General features: G+C 42.1%; 1 protein-coding gene across 1 annotated transcript in view; it reads left to right on the forward strand.

Annotated features, from left to right (window-relative positions):
- Positions 1-922: 922 nt before the first annotated feature.
- Positions 923-21,948, forward strand: part of ITK (IL2 inducible T cell kinase) — a 79,710-nt gene continuing 58,684 nt past the window's right edge. Inside the window, exons 1-3 of the mRNA XM_073621166.1 lie at positions 923-1,214; positions 10,980-11,084; positions 18,606-18,687. Coding sequence (XP_073477267.1) covers positions 1,005-1,214; positions 10,980-11,084; positions 18,606-18,687 — 397 coding nt within the window. The 5' untranslated portion in view covers positions 923-1,004. The remainder of the gene's footprint in view (positions 1,215-10,979; positions 11,085-18,605; positions 18,688-21,948) is intronic.

Below are 21,948 nucleotides of genomic sequence, written 5' to 3' on the forward strand. Positions count from 1 at the left end.
GTTAAACAATACAGCATGGCCTAGGACCCGCTCATCATCATTTCAATTAGACAGTGAAGGAGGGAAAGCACACTGTTATTGTCACCCCCCCTGCATTCCCTTCCTGTAAGCATATTCAGAGACACCTCAGTGCAAAGCAATGAATCCTTGGTTAGCTAGTTGCTCCTTCTCCCACTGTGTGTGCTGTTGTATAGATAATTATGGATAATTATAGGAGACTGGTATACCAGATTCAGATACTTTTGCTATTTTCCAATAAATACAAAAATGGCGTGTGTTTTTTGTTTTTTTCAAATCTGCCTGGACTCTGGAGTTTATATTTCAAGCAAATTCATGGGATGGTTAGGCAGTGGTAAGCTGGCTCCTGTTCTTTCTCCCTGCATGTGCTTCCAACTTTTTTTGCAGAGCTCCCCAGTGGCCTGCAACACAAGAGCTTGTGCCTTCCAATTGGTTATCAATTTGATGGGTGTTGTCACTAGCTAATAGGAAGTAGCAGGTGGTACACTTTAAGTACGTTTGGTGAGAACTCATTTTTACCAATGCATTTTTACTGCCTTGGGTTTGAACTGTACTTAATAGACAAGCTTCCCCTACAGACTAGTGTCTATAGTCATAGGCTTATTCAGCCTGAAGCTAATTCTATTTCTGGATCCAGTTAATCAATTTGATATACTGGCGTACATTCTAGATATACATTCAGTAGGAGGAATACATAACTTTTCAGTAGGAAGTTTATTTGTTACTGATGATAAACCTACACTGCAGCAACTCAGTAAGGAGGATGTGGTTATAGCCTGAGGTCTCAAAACTCGTGTTTAACACCTTGACTTTGCTCATAGATCCACAGATAACATTTCAGAAGCTCCTCCTCCTCCGTCTCTGTTTCTTCCAGACCCTCTTTCTCTAAAAAAAAAAAAAAAAAAATTCTGTTACAGCTCATGATGTCGAACATTTGTGCACTCACCTGCATGGCCGTCCTGGAATTTAATATTTTTTTGCTTTGAATGGATACCAATAGTCATATGATCCACCCTTCACCCCCCTGTGACTCTATGGAGCAGAGGCCAATGAATCAGATTAATAATTCGATCATATTACGACAGGTGCTTATTAAGAGATCCCAGCAAAAAAGAAGGACTTCTCCAGCCAACTTAAAGTCAAGGGTCTTCATCCTTACGCCAACATTACTCAACTACTATGAACACCGAAATGGGGTGAGTAAAGTCACACTAGTTGCTCATAGAGAACATAGCTGTCTATTTAGATATGCATCCATCTTTGGTTTTTATCTACTGTAATTATTGTATTAAGAAATCTTTTTATTTTAATGATTTTAGTCGACTAAAATGTACTGGAGATTTTAGTCAACTAAAATATGACTAAAACTAAAACAATTCAGTTGACTAAAATACGATTAAATCTAAAATGGCATTTTAGTCAAAAGAATATGACTAAAACTAAATACAATAAAACCTTGGTTTCAGAGCAACTTGGTTTGAGAGCGTTTTACAAGACAAGCAAAATGTAAAAAAAATTTTTTGACTTGATATACAAGCGATGTCTTGATATACAAGTAGCGTCATATCGCAACTGAGTATAAAAGAGAAGAGAGGCACCTCTAAGTGTAGCAATATGGTTACATTTAATGAAGGTCTAACATTTAGCAACATATTGCTACACTTAGAAGCGCCTCTCTTCTATGCTTTGTAGCTCCTGCTAGATTTTGCTTCTAATCTCCTTGTGGCGGCTTCCATTTGTGGATGGACATTTTATGGTTACACAACTTATCACATTGCTATAATCTTTTTATATGGACTATATGAAGAACCTATGAATAAATGGTTGTGGAACGAATCATCTGAGTTTCCATTATTTCTTATGGGGAAATTCGCTTTGATATACAAGTGCATTGGATTACAAGCATGTTTCTGGAACGAATTATGCTCGCAACCCAAGGTTTTACTGTAGAAGTTTGATGTCAACATTAACACTGCCCTTTTGACTCTTACTATAACTTTTACTGTGATCAGCTGTTTTTAAAGAATTCTTTTTTTGTATGATCTGAGCCACTATCCTTCATGAGGAATAATCATCTGTTGCATCTGTGCTATAAACCTGGTTCTGGATGTAGACTTGGCCATAAGGGTATAAAGGAATGCTCTGCATGTCTCCATCCAATATCCTAAAATGAGAAATAATACCCTTATTTTTGGGATTTGTGATGGAATAAAATATGTAAACACGTATTGTTCTAAGAAGGACGTGCAGGAAATTTCGAAATTTTCACACAAAAATAAAAACGACTAATTTTTAGGTACATACAGCCTAACCATCCTGGGACCTGTTTTACTTAGATACATACTGTTTTACCTGTAAGAGCAATATAGTGGTATTCAAAATAACATTACTGGGTGGAATATAACGTGACCCTGTTTTAAATCAAATTAGCTTTTTTTTTTTTTAAGATAAGCTTAGTAACATATAGTGAAAGTTAATAAAACAAGCAGGTAATCGGGTGTTGGATTCTGCTCATTCTAGAGAATTTTCATACTTAACGTGTCTCCTGGAAATATTTTACATTTTTTTTTTTTACTTATACAATGCGTCCAATTACTATTCAGTAAGGATGGGCTCAGCCGTGTTCGCACACTCCATGTGCAGAGCCCGCCAGGAAGTCGGCACTGCGCTGCGCTAATCACAGGCAGTGAGACATTTCCTGATCTCTGCAGCCGCACATCCGAAAAATGTCTCACTGCTTGTGATTAGCGCAGCGCCGTGCCGACTTCCTGGCGGGCTCTGCACGTGGAGTGTGCGAACACGCCCGAGCCCATCCTTACTATTCAGTATTTCTTCTATACTGTAACAAACTACGTCAAGTTAGAAGTAGGGTGGAGCAAACTCTTCCCTCTCTAAAATATGTAATCTTCCGAGACATTTGAAGACGATTGGATGTTCAGCCACAGTTCGATTACACATTTTTTCTGGCTGTTGGGAACATAAAACCCAAATGAGCATATTATGAAACTGATCGAGTTTAGGCCACTCAGAGGAGTGGTGGAAGTTTTCTGCAGATACCTCAAGCACTGACTTTAAGGGGAGAAATCCCAGTCATTAGACAAGGTTTGTCAAGTCCCTTCTCTCCCTTGCAAGTTCTGGCTAGCAAGGCTGTATTTACATCTCAGGAGCCTATAGGCAAAGAATTCTGAAGCATCTCCCCAGAAAAAAAAAAAAAAACGCTCACCCCTAAGCACAAAATCGTTCTGCAAGTTAAATTTCTCCCTCATAGTACAAATCTTCTCCCTCAATCCCCCCTCCTAGTACAGATCCTCTCCCCCAAATCTCCCCTCCCAGCACAAATCCTCTTCCCCACTAGTAGCGTAAATATTCGCCCCAAATCCCCCCTCTTAGTAGAAATCCTCCCCCCTCCTAGCACAAATCCCCTAAAATCTGTCCTCTTAGCACAACCCCCTCCACATTACCCTTCCCAGCACAAATCCCTAGCCCCCCCTGCCCCCCAGTTCTCCCCTCCTTGCACAAATATTCCCCAATTCTGCCCCCTAATATATAAGTCCCCCCCCCCATTCCTCCGTCTAGCACAAATCCCCCCCCTTCACCCCAATACTCTTCCCTTCCAATCTTGCAGGAGCAATGAGAAGGTGCGGGCTCTTTGTGGTGTATTGTACCCACAAGTCCAGATAGGAGATGTGTCAGCTAGGAGAGAGCTGGAATAACAGCCCTCCTCAATACAGCGAATGACACAGGATCCTCTTAGATTGGACAGTACATGGTATGGCAGCTCACCCCAGCACCCCCCCTAGATCTGGCCATGTACAGAAGGGCGCTCCTCTAGGAAGGGCGCCTGTACGCACATGCCTACAGTGCCTATTGGGAAATCCAGCCCTGCTGGCTGGTGAATGTCTACTGGTGACCGATACCCATAAAGTGATTTCCTGATCTGCCGATATAGACAGATTGAAAAGTTTCCATTAGATGGCTTTGGCCACCTTTAGGCTAAGCCACGGGTATAAGAGTATTGACGGGTCCATAAGTATGCCAAGCATCTGTGTTTATGTTATGGAGATGGGAAAGGCTGCCTCCAGTGAAGACTTATTAAAGCGATTTTTATTTTTGTACTTTATACTAATGTTTTATATTAACTTTATTTCATACTCTGCAAAGGAGAAAATAGTTACCACTTGCACCGCCGACTGTATACTTTCAGGAAACTTGGGCTACTGGTTCCCGACTCCACTCAGTGGTTACTCCCTCTGGTCCCCCACCAATACAGGACACAGAAGTGAAGTAGGGGCTGGCAGTAGTCACAGTATACAGTGGAGAATTAGGGGGACTAGGTACGGATTCTGAAGTTTCTCCAAGAAGCATTTTTTTCCACATCACAGTGGAGGTAGATGATTGGTAAAGTATAACTAAAGGCAAAACTTTTTTTTAGTTTTGGATAAAGTGGAGAGGGATTAGAACACTTGTCAGGATTTGTTACTGTTTGTGCCCCCTGTTGAGTAGAATTCCTCCTCTCTATTTGTCTTGTTTACCATTATCATAGAAAGTGAAAGTAAAAAAAATCCCCAAATTTTGGGTTGTCCCCAGAAAAGTAATAGAGGGGAAGTCTACCAAATTTGGACACAGGATATGCCAGCCAATTAAAAAAGCAGGCAAAAGCTATTAGTAGTGGTCCAACCCATAAAGGTTACAGTGTATTTGTCCCGTTGCCATCAGGGAAAAGATATAGGACACTTAAAATGCACACTAATATAGTTTTTTTCACCTTAGGGCTGTATTGTCCATAATCCCACCAGGTTCAGCTTTTTAGTAATTTTATGTGGAAGTTTAATAAAAAAAAAAAAAAAAACATTTTACATTTTGTTATATTTAAACAGATATGTGGACATGTGCTAGGAGTATATATGTGTGGTTTTGTTTGAGTTTTTTTTTTTTGTAAAGAGTATCCTTATAAATTTTGTTGTATGTATACAATGAAAATAAAGTATATTATCTTATCTTATCTTATGAAAAAAAAAAAGTTTTGCCTATAGTTCTACTTGACCTCAGTTGGGGGCACATTATTTAGTAGTTTTGTTTTAGTGACAGAATTGCTTTAACGTAAAGTAAATTCTCACCAACAGGGACACAGACATCCATAAAAACCTCATAGAAGTTTTAACCCTTCTGCATTATATCCAAACTACAAAAACATGTTTTCTCTTCTGACTTTTCTTTTAAATAATCCCAATGGCATATTTTATGGTGTCTTGCTTAAATTAATTATAAAGGTTTTTTTTTTTTAAATAACAAACAAGTTAAACTCACAAGCTCTGTGCAATGGTTTTGCACAGAGCAGCCCCAGTTCTCCTATTCTTGGTGCTCCTGCCCCCATAGCAAGCTGCTTGCTATGAGGGCTGTCGTATGCGCTCGCTCCCTCACCACCCAATGGCTCCTGCTGTTGTGTCCCAATTAACGAGGATAGAGAGAGCGGAGAGATCCTCTGCTCTTGTGCACATTGCAGGTTCGAGATCTAACTTATGTAAGTATAAGGGGTGCTCTGCACCCTGTAGGTTTTTTACCTTAATGCAGAGAATGCCTTAGGGTAAAAAACATTTTACCTTTGCAATCACTTTAAAGCAACTCAAAAAAAGAAAAAAAAAAAAATATCCCCCTGCTAAAGAAGATGAAGAATAGGTAACATTCTGTAGGGCAGTGGCTTTGATCTTTGCCCTTTTGAAGAGCTATTGCACTATAAGAATCTTCTACATCTAACAAACTTCTGAGGGTTTTAGATGTCTTGTTTATTGCTGGGTGCTATGGTTCCACTTTCCAGCTCTTATGTCACTACACATTTAAATAAAAAAATCAGCTTTGTCCAGAGATTTCCTCCAAAGCACTTTTTTTCTGCTAAGGTATGTCCTCAGTCTGACCAGCATCAATTATCCCACTTCCTCCGAGTCCAGGTCATTCCGGACCTGACACAGCCTGTGGCTGGATAGTGAAAGGAGAAGCAACACAGTGATCAGCTCCTCTTTCTGTCACCCTGCTTTCTGTTCCTATCAACATTCTTCTTCTCAGCACATGAATTGATCGGCTGCTTGTCTTACTTCATCTTGCTGTACATGGACTGCACCAGGCTGACACCAGGTCAAATGCACTTACACTGCTTTCATAAAAAAAAGACATTTAATGATTTATTTATATATGTCTTTTATATTTGCTTTAAAGCTTATATGAACCCAAATGCTGAAAAAAAAATGTATTTACAAAAATGGTAATTGTCTATTATGAGAGTGCATTAACCATTTGCCGCCCGCCATATAGAAGAATGACAGCGGCAAAGTGGTTGTGATATCCTGACTGGATGTCATATGATGTGCCCAGCCGGCGCCCCCCCCCCCCCACGGCATGCAGCACGGCGAACGGGGGTGCTGTGTGTCAGCCTGACACACCGCAACTCCGATCGTGGTATGAAGCCTCTGACAGAGGCTTCTTACCACGTGATCAGCTGTGACCAATCACAGCTGATCATCGCATGAACCAGGAAGTGCCGGTAAATGGCTTTCCTCGGTTCACGTTGACAGGGAGAGCCAATCAGCGGCTCTCCCTGTCAGAGGGGGGGTCTGCGCTGATAATCAGCACATTGACTATCAGTACAGCCCCCATTAAAAAGTGCCCCCCAGGCTGCCAATCATTGCCCAACACCTGCCAGCCCGATCCCCATAATAAACGCCTGTCAGTGCCCACAACAGTGCCATTCAGTGCCACTCAGTAATGCCTGTCAGTAGCTCTTCATCAGTGCTGCCTATCCAGTGCCACCTATCAGTGCCCATCAGTGCCGCCTATCAGTGCACATCAGTTTTGTTTTTTTTAATTGTCACTCTTTTTTCGTTTATATCGCAAAAATTAAAAACCGCAGAGGTGATCAAATACCACCAAAAGAAAGCTCTATTTGTGGAAAGAAAATGATAAAAATGTAATTTGGGTACAGTGTTGCATGACCGCGCATTTGTCGTTCCAAGTGCGACAGCGCTGAAAGCTAAAAATTGTCCTGAGCAGGAAGGGGGGAAAGCACCTGGTAAGGAAGTGGTTAAAAATCTGAATGTCATTCAGTTAGGGTTTACATCTATTTTATATCTTTTTATGAGATTTCTGTGGGAATCGGTTGGGCTGGTATGTAAACACAAGCTTCAAAGTGGTCAAGGATTGTCCTACTATTATAATATGCTATATGCAGGAAGATTTCAATTTGGTATAATTAGCACATTTGCAAAAATTTCTGCATTAGCACCATAATATAAGCCTAACCTCAGCCAAACTTTTTTTTTTTAGTCTTGGATAGAGTCAGGGAAAATAAGGGCTCTCACACATAGGCAACTGGGCCAGTTCAATGTATTTGCTGGTGTATTTCCTCCTCCCGGGTAGCCCAGGTCCTAATGACATGAAAGGATGTGTTCTGCTGGCGGTGCTTATTGTGAACACGGGTACAGCGTACAGGCATGTGCAAAAAATAGAAAACAAAAGTTTAGCCCTTCCCTGTTCTACTGTTGAACTTTTACTTTCTACAAAGATTACCACAAAAATATTGGACACGTCCAATCCTTAAAAAGTTCATCAAGTTCATCTCTAATGCACAACAGGAAGAAATGAAAATATTCTAAAAATTAGTTGTATCGGACAATCAAATTGGTTTGTGCCTGCCATAAGTATTATTGTCAATATGGCATATCCTGGGTAATTGGTTAGCACCTAGAAAAAAATGTATGATATACTGCGGCTCTGCCCTGGATTACCGTATTTATCGGTGTATAACACGCACCTCAATTTAGGAGGGAATTTTAAGGAAAAAAAACTTTTAGGAGGGAAGTTGAAGGGAAAAAAACTTACATTTAAATGCCCATCATTGCAGCCTTCTCAGTGCAGCCTTGCCCCAGTCCAGCCTTGCCCAGTGCAGCCATGTCAGTGCAGCCTTGCCAGTGCAGCCATGTCAGTGCAGCCATGTCAGTGCAGCCTTGCCAGTGCAGCCATGTCAGTGCAGCCTTGCTAGTGCAGCCATGTCAGTGCAGCCATGTCAGTGCAGCCTTGCTAGTGCAGCCATGTCAGTGCAGCCATGTCAGTGCAGCCTTCCCCAGTGTCCAGTCCAGCCTTGCCCCAGTCCAGCCTTGCCCCAGTGCAGTCTTGCTGAAGCCTCTGAGCTTCAAAATCGCCGACCGCGATTTGAAAATGGCGCCGCCGGCGCCGAAATACACAGAGCCGGTCCTCGGCTCTTCTCGGCGGCTCTCGTTTACTTTCGGTTCCACTCGGGCGGTGAGCGGAGCTATCCAAAACTAGCCGAGTATACTCGGCTAGGTTCCGGCGGCGCTCGAGTGAAACCGAAAGCCGCTGAGAAGAGCCGAGGACCGGCACTGTGTATTTCGGCGCCGGCGGCGCCATTTTCAAATCGCGGTCAGCGATTTTTTTTAGTTCTGACAGGTCAGGATCGCAGGGGATCGGCGTATAACACGCACCCGCGATTTTCCCCTGATTTTAAGGGGAAAAAAGTGCGTGTTATACGCCGATAAATACGGTACGTATCTGATACTTGATCCAGCACTTCCAGGTAGGTAGTGCGATCGCCGTCCCGACTGTGCGGTTGATTTGGCACAGCACAAGCCGATCAGCAGGTGCCAGTCAATGAATGATCAGTTCTGTCACGTCAGGGAAGGGAGCTCTGTTTTGTAAACAACACAGAACTCCAAACACTGACAGGAGATCTTGCTGTTTTTTTATTCCCTGCAAAGCAGGGGAAAAAAACTGCAAGATTTCTTAGTAAAAGCAAATACATTAAAAACAATACATTCAAATTTTTATTAAATACATTAATACAACTAAATACATTAAATAAATTAATAAACTAATTTATGAATTAAATAAATGAATGCATTAAAATTAAAAAAATACATTAAAAACAAGTAAAAACAAATACATTACACACAGTTAGGCACATATTTAACCTCTGGATAACCCCTAGATGTCAACCCCTTCCCAGAAAAAGTGTCATTAGTACAGTGACAGTGTTTAGTATTAGCACTGATCACTGTATTAGTGTCATTGTTGATGTCAGTTAGTCCGTTAGTGTACTCCCCAGCCAGCATCAGCTAGTGTCAGATTGCCCGCCATACTATCACAGTCCCACTATAAGTTGCTGATCACAGCCATTTTTAGTATAAAATTATAAATAAAAATTCCAGTATCTGTACCAGATGCTATAATTTTCACACAAACCAAATAATGTACACTTATCAGGATTTTTTTTTTTTTTTTTAGCAAAGACAGGTAGCAGAATTAAATTTTAGCCTAAATCCATCAAGAAATTCGATTTTTTTTTAAATTGAATATGTTTTATAGCAGAAAGTAAAAAAATATTGTTTTTTTTCTCAAAATTTTTCTTATTTTGTCGTTTATATCACAAAAAATAAAAAACCCAGTGGTGATCAAATACCACCAAAAGAAAGCTCTATTTGTATGGAAAAAAAAACGATATGAATTTCGTTTGGGTACAGTGTTGCATGACCGCGCAATCGCCAGTTAAAGTAGGGCAGTGCCAAATAGAAAAAATGTCCCCATCGTGAAGGGTGTAATACCAAAAATGGTCAATTAACTGCATCCCACATTTCTGTTTAATAAACATTTTAAATTAACTTCCAAGCAAGGCAACATTTCTTACCAAGAGCTCCTAACCACTTAATAAGGATTTTCCAATCGCAATTAGAGAGTTATGCCCTGTACACACGGTCGGATTTTCCGACGGAAAATGTTCGATGGGAGCTCTTTGTCGGAAATTCCGACCGTGTCTAGGCTCCATCGGACATTTTCCATCGGAATTTCCGACACACAAAATTTGAGATCTGGATCTCAAATTTTCCGACAACAAAATCCCTTGTCGGAAATTCCGATCGTGTGTACACAATTCCGACACACAAAGTTCCACGCATGCTCGGAATCAAGCAGAAGAGCCGCACTGGCTATCGAACTTCATTTTTCTCCGCTCGTCGTACGTGTTGTACGTCACTGCGTTCTGACAAGATTTGTGTGACCGTGTGTATGCAAGACAAGTTTGAGCCAACATCCTTCAGAAAAAAAACATGGATTTTGTTGTCGGAAAATCCTATCGTGTGTATGCGGCATTAGAGAGGCTGCAGCCAAGGTTCATAACCAGGCCTGTTCACACCTACAAGTAACACGGGTCTGCTTCCCCTTTAAAGCACAAACCCCCCCGTGGGAACAACAGCACAAACAATTCTCAGCTGTACAGGTCCAGCGCTATTGCACACCTACCAGATCCTGCCAGTTCGTCATGTAAGTTGGTGGAACTATGTTTGACCCTGAACTTGAAGTCCTACATCAGTGTTACGGGAGATGCTAGGCAACTTTGGCTCCTGCACTTTCTCACACCTATTCTGTTGTTTCACACAGCCACTAAATCTTTCCACAATGACATGAGTCACTGAACATTTAAAGATCAACGCAATCATTTCCTAAAATACTTTGCATCAGTGGGAATATTTTGATGGCTATTTAGAGAAAGATTTTTGTCTGCACTATCATATCAAAATAATATGACATCCTATTGGAAAATCTGTTGCACAATGCACAGCGCCCCCCACAGGTTTGAATAGGGCTGTATACTGAGTTTCTATAAAATATACAGGCTGCCATTGCTAACCTTCTATTGGTTGTAATGCAAAAGTTTCAATACCTGTAACTCACTGACCCAGAACTAATTGTTATATAGAGAGTTCTGGTATTGACATTGCATGCTTGTTCCTGGTCCGCAGTTTACAAAGTGCTGGGCTTGGTGATGGCCAGGCAACTAGCATTTTTATTAGGAAGTCAGGCATAACATCTTACTTCTTTCAGTAAAAGTTTTATTTGATATTATAATATAATGACAAGAAACTGACTGCAGTAACATAACAAACATTATTCTCTGTCCCCAGAAAGTACGTAGCCTCAAAGGTTTTGTTGAAGTGGCTCACATTAAATGTGTTGAAATTGTTACCACTGATGTCAGCATTGCCTGCAAGAACAAGTACGCCTTCCAGGTAATTGTTTTATTTCATTTTTTTTCGCACAACGTAGTACAAGATATAAGGTATAAAAGCTGTTTGCATATACACACACTGGCCACTTTATTAGGTACACCTTGCTAGTATAATAAATCCTGTATAATGATAATAGTACCAGTGTCAAAAGAGCCAACTCGTCAAAATCTTCAATCACGTCACTTCCGGTGACTCTCCAGCAACAGTATTTGCAGATTTCGACCGCAGCATATACACTACGGTACACAATATGAGTGGACATTGTTAGTCCGCCCACTAGTAACCAACAACATGGTTATCGTTGTTTACTTTTTAGCCGATTTTCTGTCAAAACAGCCAACTCGTCGTGTACCATAGGGCACTGGTCATCAACCCTGTCCTCAGGACCCACTAACAGGCCAGGTTTGCAAGATAACTGAAATACATCACAGGTGATATAATTTGCTGCTCAGTGATTGCAGTATTTTAGTCTGCATCTCCCCAAGGTAATACATAAAACCTGGCCTGTTAGTGGGCCCTGAGGACAGGGTTGATGACCACTGCCATAGGGTATACACTGCAACTGCTGGAGAGTCACCGGAAGTGATGTAATTGTAGATTTTGACACGTTGGCTCTTTTGACAGAACACCGGGTTGGACCCACTTTTGCCTTCAGAAGTGCCTTAACTCTGTGACATAGATTCAACAAGGTGTTGGAAACATTCCGCAGAGATTTTGGTCCATATTGACATGGTAGCATCACGCAGTTGCTGCAGATTTGTCGGCTGCACATCCACATACACAAGCTGGAAGACGCCACCAGAAGATGGGTACACTGTAGTCATAAAGGGATGGACATGGTCAGCAACAATACTCAAGTAGGCAGTGGCGTTTAAACGATGCTCAATTGGTACTAAGGGGCCAAAAGTGTGCCAAGAAAATATCCCCCACACCATTACACCACCACCACCAGCGTGAACCATTGATACAAGGCAGGATGGATCCATGCTTTCATGTTGTTTACGCCAAATTCTGACCCTACCATCTGAATGTCGCAGCTGAAATAGAGACTCATCAGACCAGGCAACGTTTTTCCAATCTTCTATTGTACAATTTTGGTGAGCCTGTGCAAATTGTAGCCTCAGTTCCCTGTTCTTGGCTAACAGGAGTGGCCCCCAGTGTGGTCTTCTGCTGCTGTAGCCCATCTGCTTCAAGGTTTTATGTGTTGTGTGTTTAGAGATGGTATTCTGCATACCTTGGTTGTAACAAGTGGTTATTTGAATTACTGTTGCCTTTCTATCATCTTGAAGCAATCTGCCCATTCTCCTCTGACAACAACAAGGCATTTTCTTGCACACAACTTCCGGTCACTGGATATTTTCTCTTTTTTTGAACCATTCTTTGTAAGCCCTAGAGATGGTTGTGTGTGAAAAAGCCAGTAGATCAGCAGTTTTTCAAGTACTCAGACCAGCTCATCACCAACAATCATGCCAGGTTCAAAGTCACTTAAATCCCCTTTCTTCCCCATTTTGATGCTCAGTTTAAACTTCAGCAAGTCTTCACCACAGACTTGCTGCTGTGCGATAGGCTGATTAGAAATTTGTGTTAACAAACAATTGAACAGGTGTACCTAATAAAGTGGCCGGTGAGTGTAGTTATACTACCAGATAAAAAGATAGTTAAAGGAAAGTGGACCTGGACAAAAAAAAAAAAAAGATTTGCTGTCATATAGGGAACAGCTAGAAATGTTATTTATGCCTGAAAGTGTTACATTCCAGCTTAATAGTTGTGTATGTGCAGTGTGTGATCATCTGTGGCACTGTGGCCCGTGAATGATAGAATTACATGATTTGTAGATATGTGTATTAGGCTGTACACTTTACACCTTGCTGGAGAGGAATCTGTACCTGAGAATCTGCAGTGCAAGGATCTCCCTGCTTCTGCTGTTTTCATTCTGTTGATCTGTGCTTCCTGCACCTTTCCTGCTGCTTTCTAAAAATTCCCCCACCAGTCTTCCGGTGGGGGAGGCGTGACAGTATAGGTTTTTTTTAAATTCTTTATGTGGCCATATCTGTGCTTTAATCTTGTGACAAAAAAAGGAAGTTTGTGAAAATGAATTATCTCCTTGTAGGAAGCGAAGAAAAATCTCCTCAAATACATTCCAGATGATTCAAAACAAAAGATGTACAAATCCCTTGGGCTCATTTACAGTTGCAGTTGTAGGTCTGTAAAAACAGACTGAGTTTTTATGGCCCCCTCTTCTTAAAATGCAAAGGCAGCCAGATTGGAGTTTACACATGCCACTCCTGCGATGCTTTGCTTAGCGTCTGCACCAAAAACTATACCACCTGTCACCTTTGGTAGTGGTACAAAATTGACTCAACATATTTCGCTGCATTTACCAGTTTCATTAGGGGTTACTAATAAGGTGCTCAGTGCATGCGCAAACAGCAAACGAAAATAATAGCAATGGCCCATTTTTACTATTTTTGTTTTCAGTTTGCACTGAGCACTGAGGACCTTATTAGGCTGGCCATACATTATACAATTTTCTTGTTCAGTTTTCAAGTTTAGATTTGCCAAAACTATATAATACGAGTTAAAACCTAAACACTAATGCAATCAGGCAAGCCCTCATACTACATAGTTGAAGATAAATCTAAAGGAAATTGAACAAGAAAAATGTATAATGTATAGCCAGCTTTAGTACATATTGTACCCTTGAACAAAGCCAATAAACACGGCAAAACATGTTGGGTCATTCTTAGATTTGTTTATGGGTTTACTGTGGGTAAAATAATTATTTGATCCCCTGCAGATTTTTTAGGTTTGCCCACTTACAAAGAACTTAAGGGTCTATAATTTTTATCATAGGTGTATTCAAAATGATAGAGGTAGAATATCAACCAAAAATCCAGAAAAAACACGATACAGATGTTATAAATTGAGTTGCAGTTCAGTGAGTAAAATAAGTATTTGATCCCCAAGCAAAACATGACTTAGTACGGTATGTTTTGGGTCATTGTTATGCTGAAAGACCCATCCACGACCCATTTTCAGTGTTCTGGCTGAGGGAAGAAGGTTCTCATCCAAGATTTTACAATACATGGTCCTGTCCATTGGCCCCTCAGTGAGGCAAAGTCGACCTGTACCTGTAGAAGAGAAACAGCCCACCTCCATGCTTGACTCTAGGGATGGTGTTCTTAGGGTCATAGTCAGAATTTTTCTTCTTCCAAACAGGGCAATTCGAGGTACTGCCAAAAAGCTTAATTTTGCTCTCATCTGGCCACTTTTTGAGAGTACTTTCTCTCAATCCTTCAGTAGTGGTACCCCCGTAAGGGCTGCTGTGAACTGTAGTTTGTCTGTCACCCTGCCCAGCCCTGCATTCACTCTCAAGCAGTCCGAGACATAAAGCAGTCAATGAACTTTGTTTTTGTTGTTTATTGAGGGGTATAACTTGGATGGGGATGGGAGCTATGGGATACCCAGCATGGATCAATATAAACAGCAATTGGTTTTGGGACAACTATGTACACTCCCCGTACATACTCCTTCAGCTTCCTCCTGCACAAACTTGCTTGAAGCTCATCACTCCTCACTCTACCAGAACATCACTTGCTGCAGACTGTTACTCCCAGCCACCTCCAGCACATCACTTGATTCCCCAGGAACAGCTAGCACTATTTGTTGGTTAGGCCTGACACTGACACAGCCAGGCCTCAGCAAATTCCTTTTGCAGGCTGGGACCGTGGGCCCCAATGGTGTAGCAGAAAAGTCCTTGTGCTAGCTAGCTGCCCTACTATGGCTACTGATCCCAGATAGCCCTCTACAGGCCCTGCCAGCCCTCCTGGCTGCAGCTGCCTATTTCGGCTGCCCCTTCCACCACAGTCCATATTTCTGGTTCTGCACCCATCTCAGACTGCAAACTCCCAGTCCTCTCAGGCGTGCCTCCCCAGTCCTCCTGACTGTGCCTCACTCACCTGCCTTCCTGGCTGCGACCAGTTGTCCTCCCTGTAGTCTCTTAGCAGTGCTCTCTCCCGCTGTCCTCTCCTTGCTCTCTCTTGTGCCTCCAGTCCAAGACCTCTTCATGTGTTCCTGGAAGTGGTCCCGACTGCATCCGAGCCCAGGCCCAAGGTCACCCCCCCGGCTTGGGGAGCTCCCTCAAAGGCTCCGACAGCCCCCGCACCCTCTCACTCCAGCTCCCCCCCCCCCGACAACTCCTCCTCAAGCTGGGCTGACCCTGGGTATTTTACGGAAGCCTATCCCCTGCCAATCCAGATTGGGGATTGGTCAGGGCTTCTCAAACAACCCAGGTTGTTCCCCCCCCCCTTCCCACCTATCTATCAATAAAGCACTAGAAGCTTCTGGAAAGAAATGGGAGGTCCTGATGACACCACCTGTGAATCACCCAAACCTACCCTAAGCCACTCCCAGCCCAGAATGAAAACAAACAGGCCTAGCAACCAGCCAGGCCTGCTTAAATGTACCTATTCCAGACATCCCAACCTGCAAACACTAATTTCAGGGAGGTGGCAAACTAATTTCAGGAAGGTGGTCGTGGCTTAAACTGTGCTACATATTGCGTGTGGCTTAAATGGGGTGTGGTTTTGTAGAGTATGAGATGACTTACATAGTGCAGAATGTAATAATGTTAAATAGGGACTGTACAGTGCGGAGTGTATGGCGGTGGGTAGTTTGTGCAGGAGAGGAATGCGGAGTGTATGTAGGTGGGTATAATGTGCATGTGAGGAGTGTGGCGTGTACAGCGGTGAGTAGTATGTGCAGGATGGTGTCAGTAGGGCAGTGGATGGTGTCAGTAGTTCTTTATTTGTATTATTATTTTTTTACAATTTTATTTTTTTAATAATTTTTTCCAATTTATTATTTTATTTCTTGTTTTTCACAATGATTGGGGGTGGGGGTAGTGGACAGTGTCAGTAGAGCAGTGTGTCAGTAGTTTTTTGTTTTTATTATTTTCTCTATTATTTTTTTACAATTTTGTTGTTTATTTTCTTTAAATAATGTTTTTAATATTTTTTTAACAGTGCTTCTGGGGAAGGGGTGGGGAGTATGTGGCAGTGATGGTGTCAGTAGAGCAGTGGATGGTGTCAGTAGTTTTTATTTTTACATATTGTTTTTTTTACAATTTAATTTTTTTTTGTTTATGCTTTTTGGGGTGGAGGAGGTTGGGGCAGTGGACAGTGTTGGTAGGGCAGGGGGGTAGTGTCAGTAGTTTTTTACTTTAGAATTTGTTTTATAATTTAATTTTTTTATAATTTTTGTTTACAATCTCATTTTTTAATATTTTTTGCATTTTTTTTAAATCCACCCTGTTGGGGGGGGGGGGTCTTCGGTCTGTTTCTAAACAGACCCCTGACATCTCCCCTTTGAGACAGAGAAAGAGGCTGAGGACAGAGATACCCCAGTCCCTTTCTCAGCATTGAAGATGAATGGACAGGAGACAGCGGCTCCTGTCCATTCATAAACTGACACACAGGTTACTCTGCACAGTTCTCACAGGACACAGGAGAGATCTCGCTCACTGTGTCCAATTCAGAAAAGGCAGGGGCCGCTAAATTACCGGTCCCTTTCTCCGCTCTCCATCCTGACAGATCCTCACAGCCAGAGGGAGAGGAGGGAAGCCGGCTGTGGGGGAAGAGGGAGGGCGGAGGAGGAGGACAGGGAGCCGGAGAAGAACAGGGGGTGAAGGACATGGAGGGGAGCCATAGAAGAACGGGGGTAGAAGGATACGGAGGGGGGCTGGAGGAGGAGGATACAGGGAACAGTCAGGGATGATCAGTGCAGCAAGAGGGACAGCTGTGATCACCGATCTCCCTGTGTAGCTTTTTAACTGACAGCCGTGGGAGGGAGAGAAGGAGAAGCGGATGTCAGCTATACAGTGAGATCGGTGTTCACAGCTATCCCTCCTATTGCACCGATCATCCCCAACTGTGAACCAGGGGACCATCCAGGATCAGCCCCGCAGCCGGGATATCGGGCAGCACTTGCGGGTGTCCGGGAGCCGCCCCCGAAATGCGGGAAGCTCCCGCACCTCACAGGAGACTTGGGATGTCTGCTATTCTCTCTAGCACACTACTAGAGGGTGCTACACTTCTCTGAATCATTTAGATGTTCATTGGAAAACTTCAGATGGGCCTCTACATGTGCCTTCTTGAGAGGGGGACCTTAAGGGGAATGCAAGATTTCAATCTATGGCAGCGTATTGTGTTACCAATGGTTTGTTTGGTGACTGTGGTCCCAACTGCCTTGAGATCATTCACAAGCTCCTCCCGTGTAGTTCTGGGCTGATCTCTCACTTTTCTCATGATCATCATTAACCTATGAGGTGAAATCTTGCATGGAGCTCCAGAATGAGGGCGATTGATTGTTATTTTGTATTTCTTCCATTTGCGAATAATCACTCCAACTGTTGTCTTCTTCTCACCAAGCTTCTTGCTGATGGTCTTGTAGCCCATTCCAGCCTTGTTCAGGTCTACAATCTTGTCCCTGACGTCCTTTGACAGCTCTTTGGCCTTGTCCATGATCATGAGGTTTGAAAGGAAGAAAGAGATTCTGTGGACAGGTGTCTTTTATACACATAACGAGTTGTCGTTAGGAGCACCTTCTTAAATTGACAGGACTAATCTGTGTATCCCATGAACACATACTGTAGCCAGTCTGTCAGAGCCAGCATTATTGTTGGTTGGTAGGGGATCAAATACTTATTTTACTCACTAAACTGCAACTCTATCATTTATAATACCTATGATAAAAATTATAGACCGTTCATTTCTTTGTAAGTGGGCAAACGTATAAAATTTGCAGGGGATCAAATAATTATGTTCCTCACTGTATGCTATTTGGGATGGTAAGGCCAGCTTGTAGCATTTTAAATAGTTTTTTTTTTTTCCTTCAAGTAAATATTTATGGCAACAACTGATATTATAGTGGGCCAATATGGCATATTGTATGTAGGAGGGAAGATTATTCGGGCAAGTTTAATTTTACAGGACAATAGATGACTTTTCAAGTCTCCTGGAAAACTTTTTGGAAAGAAATCGATCCTCTAGTAGGCGTAATACCCTCTAGTGTGGGTAATATCACACGCAGTGGCTAGAGATATATAAACCACTCCTACTGCCATATAGGCTCTCAATATGTGGCAGAATCAGTGAACTTAGGGATGGAATTTATGTATATTTGAAAGTAGATAGAATATTAGACAGGCTGGCATTGCAGCCCAAGTGTAAATTTGAAAGGATTTAAATGTAAATGTAAAAGAACACACACAAGTCAAATATGTTTTACTAATGGTTTAATGAAGCTCAAGATTACAAGATCTCTGATAGGGTTCATATGTCAGCAAGTAATGCACGTCACGCTATTTACACCAGATATATTTTAATCTTATACCCCAAGTGCAGTGGAAAGTTTATGAAAAATTAAAATTTTGAATATGTAAATGCTTTCCAAACAAAATTATTTATTTAGTTACCGTATTACCTGTAACCAAAGAAAACTATTTTCTGTGTCTTTACTTAGGTCCTCCATGAGAATTTTTTTCTGTATATTTATGCTCCAGACAAAGAAAGCCGGCAACAGTGGGTGCTAGCTTTGAAAGAAGGTAAGAAACAGACTTAACTCATAGTGATAAAGCGCTGGCACAATCACATTAACAAATAGCACATAATTTAACATTCATCGCCAGTATATACAGTATTTGGCACAGATGCTTATCATGCTTATATTATTTTGGTATGAAAATAATTAGGTTGAAAATAATTTTCTCTAGCTCTAACCCTGAACCCCAGCCTAAACAGTAACCTTACCCTTTAAACCTTAAAGTGATTGTAAAACTATTTTTTTTTTTTTATGTTTTAATAACAAACATGTCATACTTAACTGCTCTGTACAATGTTTTTGCACAGAGTGGACCTGAACCCTCTCTTCTGCGGTCCCCTGCCAGTGCCCTCAGTTTCTTATCCTTCCGCCGCTTCCTATGGAGTACCACCTGTGAGCTCGCTCCCGAGCCACGCTGCCTGCATCCATAGACACAGACAGTATGACTCAGCCCCGCCCCCACTCCCTTGTCACAATATATAACTGACAGTAGCGGGAGCCATTGCCTCAGCAAAGCCTGTGAGAGCCACTACATACAGGCACAGTGCTGGATCGAGTGAGGACTCAGGCAAGTAAAAGGAGAGGAGGGGGTGAAATTGTTAGCTAAATATTTTTTTATCTTCATGCAGGGAATGCATAAAGGTAAAATATGTTTAGGCTGTAGAACCACTTTAACCACTTGCCACTCACCCACCGTAGTTTTACTTCGCAAAGCCAGGCCAGGTGACATACTGTTGCCCGGCACATGCGCACTGGCACACCCTCGGGAGGGCACAGCTGCACAATCCCGTAAGCACTGTGTCCGGTGGACACAATGAATTACGGCGATCGGTACCAGCGGCTGGGGTATCATGTAGTCGCTATCATTAGTCATAGTGATCACATGACTACCATATAAACAAACAGACATGAATGATTACCATTCATAATGGAAAAATTTGGGTTTTTTTAATTTTTTTTTGTATTTTTTCATTTTTATAGCAAAAATATAAAACCCAATGGTGATTAAATACCACCAAAAGAAAGCTCTATTTGTGTGAAAAAATTATAAAAATGTAATTTGCGTAAATTGTTACATGACCAAGCATTTGTTGGTTAAAATAGCACAGTGGTGAATAGCAGAAAAATGCCCTGGTTATGAAGGGGGTAAAACCTTCTGAAGGTCACCCCCTGTTAACCATACCCCTGATCATTAACCTTCAAATTAACCCCTTCAACCCCAACTCACCTAGCCTAAACATTGAGGTCTAAAGTCCTGCATTGGACCACAATAAATTTGCAATCCAATGGTAAGGGGCACAAGTCCCCAAACAGAGTCCCAAGTTAACAAGTTGGGGCATGTTGTCCCTTTAAGAGGAGGCCAGCGGCCTCTCACTACTATGCAGTCTGTTGTGAAGCCTCCTTCACTTCTTCAGTGTCCGGAGCCAGTGGCATTAATGGAAATTCCAGATGCTGTAGCAATGATCTATCACAAAACCAGTGGCGCTCCTCTCTTCCAGCTCACTGAGTCCTTTCCGACTGCAGTGGCCCCTGGCCAAGAGTAGCACAGTCTCACTCCAACACAGCGGCAAACTCTGGCAACATGAAGCATCTCCAACCGTCTTTTCTCCCTCCCCACCTGAGATTCCTCCAGTTAAGGCCTCTCTTTCCTTGTTCCTCCTTTTATTAGCACACCATCACTGCTCGGACCTTTAGTCCCATACAGTACTTTGCCTATACAGAGGTTGTCTCCTGGGGACTACATCCCCCATAGTTCCAGGCGGCTCCTCAACTAAACCGCTGACCATCAAGAGAGCATTGAAAACCTCAACATTTTTCTAGGAAAACTTTCTTTAAAATACCTTTTCTATTTAAATCGATTTTATTCGTTTTTCAAAAAGTAAAAAAAGAGATATAACCATAGTGGATAGCAGTAGCAGAGGATTAAAATACCTTTTCACACAGAGAAAGTGCAGAGGTATGGCCATTAAAGCTAAGCTCCAGGGAAAAAACATTTACTCTTGCAGTGGTTCCCCTCTCTATTGCAGGTGTTAACTGCTCATTTTGTCTAAGCTTGATGAATAAGATAATTATCTTACATAATGCCTCGCTCCTGCAGGCGTCACCCTCTTCATGCGACCAGTACCCCAAAGCCTCTTCCCTTTGCTGCCTAACTGGTCTCTGAATTCATCTCATACATTGCATGACCAGTAGTCTGCCCACATTCTGTAGGGTCGGACAGCAGTGGAGAGTGCTGCCTATCGAGGAAGCCAGGAATAAGTTACATATAAATCCCCTAGGCCAGGGGCCTCCAAACTGCAGCCTGTGGGCCAAATCTGACCCACTGGAAGATTTTATTATAGAGGGGACTCTGATGGGGACTCTTATGTAAGGAAGGATGCCAATGTAATGGGAACTGTGATGAGACTCTGATGTAAGGGGATTTTAATGGAAACTTTGATTTAGAACAAAGGGGGACTCTGATGAGCTCAAGATTATTTGGAATTTCTTTACTTAGTTTCACTGAAGTTTTGCACTGTTCTAAACCATAGCATGCTGATTACAAAAAAAATTCCAAGTAAAATGTATTCATTCATTTAAAATGAATTCTTTAACTTATAAAACATATTTTTTTGGCCCTCAACTACTTGCAAAGAATATGATGTAACCCTCATACTGAAGAGTTTGAAGACCCCTGCCCTAAGCATCTTGTTATATTTTGCCATCAAGGCCACAGGTTCAGGTTGTAGAGGTAAAACCTTTATCAAGACACTGAAATAATAAACAACAGCTCCATACTCATGGAAATGCGTGATTGTGCCATTTTAGTTGTATGTTTTAAAATGGTCCATGTGAGCATAGCCTAAATCAGTACCAATGACCTATGAGAATAGGGTGTGGGCTGCACTGTTTGCACCCAGCTGCTTCCATGAATAGTGGCAGGCAAATAAGTGGGTGCGTCTGCCTCATGTCTGCTATTCGAAAATAAAGACCAGCATGAAGCAGACCCCACCCACTTGTGCACAGCTCATGGACACTGGCCCAAACCATTTAAATGAGCAGCAATGGGAGGCACTAAACACTCTGAAGGTATTTATCAAAACTGCAGGAGCCAGAATCTGGAGTAGTTGTGAATGGCAACCAATCAGCTTCTATCCTTCATATTCAAATATTTAGGCTACATTCAGAAGAGCAGTGGCCAGGGGTGGTCACCAGCAGGAATCAGTAAATTTTTGCTGGCAGTTGTAAACCCAGCCTGCACACACTATGTTCAAACAGCTGTAGC

This window comes from Aquarana catesbeiana, linkage group LG03 (assembly GCF_042186555.1).
Source record: "Aquarana catesbeiana isolate 2022-GZ linkage group LG03, ASM4218655v1, whole genome shotgun sequence".
Lineage (NCBI taxonomy): Eukaryota > Metazoa > Chordata > Amphibia > Anura > Ranidae > Aquarana > Aquarana catesbeiana.